Raw genomic sequence first — 8,881 nt, 5'->3', positions numbered from 1 at the left:
CCCTCGGCCTCTTCATCGGCTGACTCGAGATCGATATCCGAATCCTCGGGGTCGAACGCAGCCTTTGCTTCTGCTTCAAGCTCTTTTGCTTCCTCGATCAAATTTGATAAGTCCACACTAGTGGCTTGAACTTCTTCGAGGGTTTTCTTCTCGGGACAAACACCGCTCGTACTCGCCCCTCTAAGATTTCTTGGCCTTTTCGGCGGCAAATAAGTCACATCGGCCTTGTATCGCTCTAACATGTCGTCATAACCCGAGATCTGATCAAGAGCCTTTCTATGCTCGAACTTGCGTATCGGTGATGACCCAAGCCAATCGATATCTCTCACTCGGCAGCAACGAGCGGATGCGCTGCGGCCGTTCCCGCCTCTTCATCGGCTGACTCGAGATTGATATCTGAATCCTCGGGGTTGAATTCAGCCTTTGCTTCCGCTTCAAGCTCTTTTGCTTCCTCGATCAAATTTGATAAGTCCACACCAGTGGCTTGAGCTTCTTCGAGGGTCTTCCTTCAGGACAAGCACCGCTCGTACTCAGCTCTAAGATTACTGGCCTTTTTGGCAGCAGTCACATCGGCCTTGTACTGCTCTAACATGTCGTCATAACCCATGATCTGGTCAAGAGCCTTTCCATGCTCAGTTTGCAGATCGGTGATGACCCGGCTCAATCGATCCCTTTCCACCTCGGCCGCAGCAAGTGATGCGCTAAGGCCGTTCATTTGTTCCTCTGATGACCGAAGCTGCTCCCGGAGAACATCACATTCGGCCATAGCACCGACGGTTGTTTCGTGGAGGGAATCAAACTCGGGTTTGATCCCATCAAGCTCTGCCCGGAGTTGATCAATCTGGCTAACATAAGCTCGGGCCTGAGAAGCAAGGGCATTAGCATCGGCTATTAAAGATTTATTGTAAACTTCGAAAGCCTTTACCTTCTCTGCCAACTGGTCACGTTCCCGTTTGGCTTCGGCAGCTTCGTTTCGAGCCGCTGCTAAATTCGATTTAAGGATGGAAAGATCAGGGAGAGACGAGATATATTGCAACTTCTTTTCATATAGAGTCATGAGCTCGTCCACCTCCTGACTCTTACTTTCGAGCCTCTCGAGTCGACCCACTTCATGCCTAAGCCGGTGGAAGCTGTACGGTGAAGCACGGAGGCCTATAAGGGAAAAAGGAACGGTTATTAAAATGAGGCATGAAATTAAAAGCTGAGTAAAAAGAATATAAGGACGAGACTTACCCGATTCAATGCATGCTGAGCCTCGTTGAAAAGGCACGATTCGTCGACTTCGGCCATTTTCTTATGGTCCTCTTGGGACACCAGAGGATACAGATAGATGGATACCCCAATAGGACCCGATAACATATTCATATCGGCCGGCACCTTAAAAGTAATTAGCCTCTTCCGACTCGGGTCGACACTAGGGGCAGGAAACGATTTCTCCAACCTGGAATCAGAATTAACCCCGAAACGCTCAGCTACAGGGATGGGCAAATGCTCGAAACCCGACATACCCGGAGCAGGTATTTCATAATCCCCATGACCGGCCGCCCTTTGCTCGGTCACCTTGCCTTTGGCTTTTTCGTCATCGGTGGGAATATCCACCAATGGCGGCGGAGAATCCTGTATGCAAATTATCGTTTCAGATGAGGCCACAGCTTGTATCGGAAGGACGGAGCCAATACCGTACAAAGGCGGGATAGTAGGTACCTTAGAGCCTGATACCGATGAAGTTGCCCTCGATCCAGCAGCTGCGGCTGGCAATTTTTCAGTACTTCGGGTAGAAGTATGATCGGAGACCCCGACTTTCGACCCGAAGATCCCTGCATCCGTCGACTTCGAGATATCACTCGGAATTCGACTTGAACTTTCCACCAACGGTGGAGTAATTGCAACAGAACCAGTTAAATCATGCTCGAGGAGCTCGTCAATAAGACGATGCCCACCCAACACCTGATCATCGTCGTCTGAATGGTCCAATAATTGACCAACGACCTCAGCATCCAAAGCACGAGCCGAGATATCTTCCGACGAGGTCTCTCCAGTGACGTCTCTCGATCTTTTCTTAGCCTGGGATGGAGCTCGAAATGATTCGGAGGATTTTATTTTCCTCCTTACAACTAAGTCTCCCTGATCGGGAGCTTCGGTATCCTGCTCATCAGCTGAGGTCTCGGCAGTTTCCTAGGCCCAAATTCTGGTGGCCTTTGACAAGCCTGTGAAGCAAAGGGAAGAACAGTCATTACCTAACTAATGTGGCATACTACACAGGGTAGAAAGGACGACACTCTAAGAAGAAGACTTACCATGGGTCCCGGCCTCCCAACGGGACCGGGATAAACGCCTCCAGGTGCGTTCGGCATAAATAAGTTGGGAACATATTTTTCCAATCCATTGGTCGAGGTTAGGAGCCGCACCAAGTGGTTCGAAACGGTCACTGTACACACACTAAAAAAATAAAAAAGTTCGATGTCGGTACAGGCGCGCGACGGAATCGCATCGATGTAAAATTACTTATGGTAATTTCTCGGGGAAACGGTAATTTTGGATCGCATCCGTCGTCCCGATTCGGACAAACTCGCCTCGGCCAGCCCTCGGTCCCTATCTTCGTCTAAACCGTGAGAAGCACTTTTTGCAGCTCGTTTTGAATGTTTTATCATTCCCCCTTTGAAGACACGGGGGCTGTATAGGCGAAGAAGGTGTTGCACCGTGAACGGAATGTTCGCGTTTGTAGCGAAATAACGGAGGAGCACAACGATCCTCCAAAATGACGGGTAAATTTGGCCGAGGGTGATCTCGTACCGCTTGCAGAAATCGACCACCACAGAGTCGAGTGTGGTGAAGGTGAAAGGGTAGGTATAAACACTCAAGTACCCGTCCACGTGGGTCGATATGGCTTCATCTTGGTCGGGAATAACGACCTCCTTCCCTTTCCACCCACAATCTTCCTTAGCTTGTTCGAGTTTATTCAGGGGTATCGTGCACAGATAGACTGATATTTTGACACCTCGATCCCCCTGTTGAGAAGGTTTCTCGACTTTGAAGTCCCAAATTGTCGAATAGTCTTGAGGAACGAAGTCAGTCAGCAGTGGCTCTAGTTTAGGAGCCGAGGATGTCTCATTTACCCAATACATACTCGATATCGACAACAGAAGTCCTCGATTATTCTATGAACGGGGAGGGCGAACCCTATGGCAAAGGGATACGTGTATGACAACGAGTAACCGGGAACGTGGTGATTTATTTTCACACCCTCCCCAACGGGAAGAAGGTCAACATCCGCGCCTAGATGGCAATCTTCCCTGACCGTGATAATGGCGCTATCGTCGACATAAGACTCGAAATCTTCCACCGGGTCAAGATGGTGCAAGACTTTGCAGTCATTCGTGTAAATAAACCGACGGGACAATACCCTCGGAATAGATTCTAACTCCATCGAACCAAGCGGCTCCCGACGAAGGCATGAATGAAGACTGATCTTCACCCTGAGTGAATAACGGTACGTAGGCCACGATCGTGGAAGGTCCTTCTTAATAAAGGGTATCCTCACCCTGGAACAAGAAGATTGAAGATCCGAAGAGTATTATGGGATCAATGCAGGAATATCAGTAGGTTTAGAGGTGGAACAAAGTGAGATTTGGAGAAGTGAGGATGCATGGAAAAGAAAAAGACAAACCGCCGGGCTTTATATAGAAGAGATTTAAGAGATCCCAGCCGTATCAAGAGTTCGATACAAGGAGGATTCCCAAAAAGATTTGGTGGTCGGGTAATAATGACCCGCATCGGGCGGGAGATTTGACTAAAAGGTTCCGTCCGGGTAATTAGAGGCGGCTCGCCTTATTCGGGGTCCATTCCCCGCCGTCGTGAATCGCACCTCGGGAAATGGGGGGGACTATCAGATACGGGTAAAACCGAGGACACATGCACGCTCGGTTTCCCGTCGTCATGGTTATGCTCGGTCACAATACGACCGTCTCACCAGGAACGAGGTCTCGAGGTCGGGCCAGGATAAGGCGATAAAGGAAGGGCGATTGATTGCCATTAACGGGAGATCGAAATATCCGTCCTCACCCGGATATTTCGGCGTCGATCTCGGCAATACAACTGTCACCAGATTTACTTGCTTTATTTAGAATTGTACTAGGGTTGAAACTCCTCTACTATATAAAGAGGAGGTCATCATTCATGAAAGGGGTTGGCAATAACAAGGAAGGAAATAGTTTACATCAACAATCATAAGAATCTTATCAAATCAGTTCCCATCTGTTCTTGAGTTTCATTTTATTTGTACCTCGTGAGAGCTTGTAACAAAAAGGGTATCGACCTCGGTTTCTATACCCGAGGCCATACGGATTTAGCATTTGGTTAGATCGATTCTTTGTCCACTTTCTTGACATATCTCGCTATTTAATCTTTAATTGAATTTAGCCACATATCTTTGGCATCCCGTATAAATTTAACTGTTCTACGTTTTAAGGTTAAACAGATTTCACGACGATCGATTAGGTGAAAGGGTTTATTAAGTTATCGGAGCTCGAATGAGGATACTGCTTTTTGAAAAGCGCGGATACTATAACAAGTTAATAAATTGAGGGAGGAAAGAAGAAAAGAATAGTGAAAAGACCTATGTTCGGCCGGCAGATGTTGACAAACTAATTTACATAAAAATTCCAAGGACAAAATATAGAAAGGATGAAAAGAAAGATGAAAAGAGGTACGAGGTGAAAGGGAAAAGAAAGAAAGAAACAATTGTCTTGTGCCCATTATGGCCATCTAAAATGAGAATTGCTACGCTTTATTAATGTTACACACGTCGCAAAAATACAGTTAAATCATCCTTTTCAATCAGCATCTTTAACAAAACCCTTTTTTAAAATATTATTTAAGGAAGTAGTAGTATGTTATGAAAAAGTTGTTCAATTAACTAGATACTTTTAGGCAAATGAATAAATAATTGTGATTTGTGACGCTACTTAATTAAACGGATGGAACACTTGGCATCGAAAAAACTTTGAGTTTATCGACCGACTTGGATTTTACTGTATTTCATATTCCTCCCCTAGATTTGTCTTCAAAGTATTACGTGTGGATATCATTCATTTATTGCGTGAGCCACCATCCAAAATTGTAGTGAAATGAATAGGATCGCTTCACGCATAATTAGAAATTTCTAATTTAAATCTTGATAATAAAAAATTATGACTATTGATGATTTTTCTCGATGCAATTCGAATTAGTTCAACCCAAGAGAAATATCGAACACCGGATGAATTTTTTTCATTGCATCAGTAATCACCAAGGATTGTAGAAATGAATGGGATCCTCCACCTTTAACTAAAAGTATATGATTCGAGCTTTGGAATTGAAAAAAATCTTGATAGTAATACCTTTTCCTTTAATGAACCTCATGCAAATTTAAATGAGTAGTTGGAGACTTATATTAAGTACTGAACACCTGATAAGAAATCGAAACTAAAATTAATTCTATCAGTTGAGGATAATAATTCTTTGGTCATCTTTTGAAAGCCGTACCATGAAGTCTAGGTTTCAAAACATTATTGATCCATATATAGTACACTTAACATAAAGTCATTGGTGGTGTACACAAATTCTAAAGAGTTACTTTTGTCATCTTTTTATTTTATATTTTTACCGAAAACTTACTATGAAAAATAATATCTCCACTTTAAATTTGAAAGTTTACTTTTATTTAGATATATTAACACAAAAATGTATCTGCAATTACGTCATATCATAAGAATATTTAACATATAATTTAATTTAAGAAAAGTTCTCTTCTTATTTTAGGTGTAAGTGTTGATATATATCTTAGTTGAAATGAACAATTAGTCCAACCACATGTACTCTATGGTCAAATCAGGTGCGGAGCCCGCGGAGGGAGGAAGGGCCAAGGGGTATCCGAACCTCCTTCGGTAAAAAATTACACTGTTTATAAATGATTAAAATTATTTTTTATGTATATAGTAGACGCTGAATCCCTTTGACTTCTTCGTGTATTTATTTTTTTCATAGTTTGAACTCCTTTAAAGAAAATTCTGATTTTGCCCCTGGGTCAAACTATCAATTATTGTTATTATTATTATTATTATTATATAGGAGATGCTTCTCACCTTTTCTAGCTTCAAAAAAGTAGTTTTTCTTTAATGCATATTAAAAGAGCTTGCGCCATTTCTTTTTATTGATTGATGAAACTTTACTGATTAAAATTCTTGTCATCATTTTCCTACTCCTCTTAACTCTTGCCCCATACAACATGCTAAGTGTGAATGAGGAAATGGATTTTTTTTAAAAGGCAGTTAGTGCACGAACCATTTCACGTTCATTTAGAGTTCCGGATGTTGACAACCTACTGATCTGATGCAAGTATGAGTAATTGATTTCATGGTTCAAACCCCTAATTTATACATCACAGAGAGATAAATTTATTTTTGCTTTACGGCTCCGTAATATTTAAATGTCACTTTCTTGTCAGTGAAACTATTTGCACAATATAATTTAATAAAACAGACAATATAATTTAATAAAACTAAGTGAAAATGAGACTATCATCAAGTTGTTTTCAGTCGACAAAATAGAAAGCTGACAGATTTTTAAAAAGCTGTTTCATGATATAAGCAAAAGAAGAAAAAAATTCTAATTCTTCTGATAAAATAATCAATTCAATGAAAGCTGAATATTCTTGGATCTCAGAAAAAGGATCTGATTGTATCTTGAAGGAGTAACTAACTGTTCCTTTAATATGGATATAGTAATTTCCCTGTCAAGCACATGATTTGTGAAGTATATATTTGGTTCTTGATTTTAAATGTACTTCAAGAATGTGACCTATACTATTCAATAGAGTATATGAAATCCAATACTGAACACTTTTTTCTTATCGAAGTTGTCATATGGTCCATGACATAGGTACCTAGGAGGAACAGGATATATATACTTATATAGGAATTCATTTTAACGCTTTTGTTTTAAAAATTACATTATGTGTATATGAAGTTAATTTTTTTAACGTCTATATAATAGATGTGACTCCTCGATGAAAATATGTTGCGTCCATCATGGTTACCTTTTAGTACTCCTTTCGTATCATTTTTATGCGGCACATTTTCTATTTTGATCTGTCCCAAAATAGATAATTACAAACAATTCAACTTTAAATTTTAAATTTTATTTTTAATAAGATGATTTAGAGTCGCACACAAATATTTATAGCTTATTTTACATCAAAAATTTCAAATGTATTTTGAAAAAAATAATCCATATCCAATCAAATATCACCGCATAAAAGGAATATTAATTAGGGTTGGACGTTTCACAATTTTCTATTGGGGACCAACTAAAGGTATTCTGACATTTTTTCTGGAAGTCACAACACAATGCAGATATGATATAATTTAATAATTTAATAAGTAGGTTATTGAAACTCAATGATTGGGTGTGTAATTAATGTTAGAATAAATGTTCACGTTTATCCCTCTAATTATGATTTTTTTTTTTAAATTATCTTATATAATACTTTTGGGACCCTAATAGATTTGTTATTAGCAAACCGCTTTATATTTGTCTTTTATCTAACAGAGCCCTAATGTGGACGGGAACTTTGCACTCCGTCAAAATATTTTAGGAAAAAAAAATCAAGATTTAACCATCTAAATTTTATGTTTCTTGGATGGTTCAGTTGAAATAGCTTCTAATTAAATTTTAGAGAGTATTTTATAACAAGAAACACCATTTTTTGAAAAATATTTGCCTACGTAGCAAACATACCTAAGAGTAATACTCCAACCATTCCAATTTGTTTAACATTATTTCCTTATTAGTATGTCTAAAAACAGATGATATATTTGTATATTTTTTTTGTGAGAAATGTTTATAATCACACAATTATTATAACATATTGATAAAGTCATCCCAAGAAAAACAAATTAAATACCCAAAAAAAAAAGGGCTATAAGTAGAAATACAGAAAATTCGAGGGATTTCTATCATCTTGTGTTATCAATTATTACCGACCCAACAAATTGGTGGAAGAAGATCATCTCCTCATTTGTCATATGTTTGGCCTACCTTTTTTCTTTTAACATAATAGTCGTAGTAGTCGGGCCAGCTTACGAGCATTGCACATCAATTGATTTTAGAAAATATCCGTTATTACTTTTTTTTTTCCTAATAATTTTTAATTTTTCACTCAATATCTATTTTGAGACACCAATTAACTTTAATTTGCACCGTTATAAAATTCATAAATGGGAGAACGCTTTCGTTTTCTAGTGTTACTTCACTATACGCTTTTTCCGTTTAAAGAATTTAAAAAATCTAAATATGTTTAGACTCATCTATCGACTGTGCCAGCATCAAATCATTTTATAATAGTGAAGGAATGAGTTTTTTTTTTTTTTTTCCCTAACCGGTACGTACCTAACCTAACACCAAATAAAATTATTAAAAACATAAATATTCAAAGAATAAGAAGACGACGACGAAGAAGAAAAGGATTTAAGTGATTTTGGTATCAAATCATATTTACTTGTTACAGTAGATAAATTGTTTGGTTTTTATGAATACCATGCCAATTTTTTTTTTTTTATGAAGGATTAATACCTATAAAACTTGTAATTGTACCGTTGATTTATATAAGTTAAACTCACCACTAATTAAAAGAGTTTAAGACTTTAAGTGATACACACCACAAGTCAACATTATGTCGTTTTTACCGGTTATAATAGGTAACTGTTTTATTTTTAAGATCACAAATTCTACATTTAAAAAGACTAATTACCTGTAAATACGCTGACAGTGTATATGGCTTAAACTCTTACTAAACACGGTCACTTTTTTTTTTTTTTTTTTTTAATTGTGTTTAAGTGTGGGG

General features: G+C 38.9%; 1 protein-coding gene across 1 annotated transcript; it reads right to left on the bottom strand.

The window, feature by feature from the left end:
• Window positions 1-487: 487 nt before the first annotated feature.
• Window positions 488-1,083, bottom strand: LOC132062937 (uncharacterized). The gene is made up of 2 exons (XM_059455399.1): window positions 926-1,083; window positions 488-862 (listed from the first exon to the last, which is right to left on the bottom strand). Exons 1-2 carry the CDS (start codon window positions 1,055-1,057, stop codon window positions 509-511), a joined length of 486 nt encoding a protein of 161 aa, XP_059311382.1. The 5' UTR covers window positions 1,058-1,083; the 3' UTR covers window positions 488-508.
• Between the last annotated feature and the right edge of the window lie 7,798 nt (window positions 1,084-8,881).

Source organism: Lycium ferocissimum, chromosome 7 (assembly GCF_029784015.1).
Source record: "Lycium ferocissimum isolate CSIRO_LF1 chromosome 7, AGI_CSIRO_Lferr_CH_V1, whole genome shotgun sequence".
NCBI classification, from domain to species: domain Eukaryota; kingdom Viridiplantae; phylum Streptophyta; class Magnoliopsida; order Solanales; family Solanaceae; genus Lycium; species Lycium ferocissimum.
Note: the sequence above shows the minus strand (reverse complement) of the source record. Positions and strands in the feature narration are given on the sequence as shown.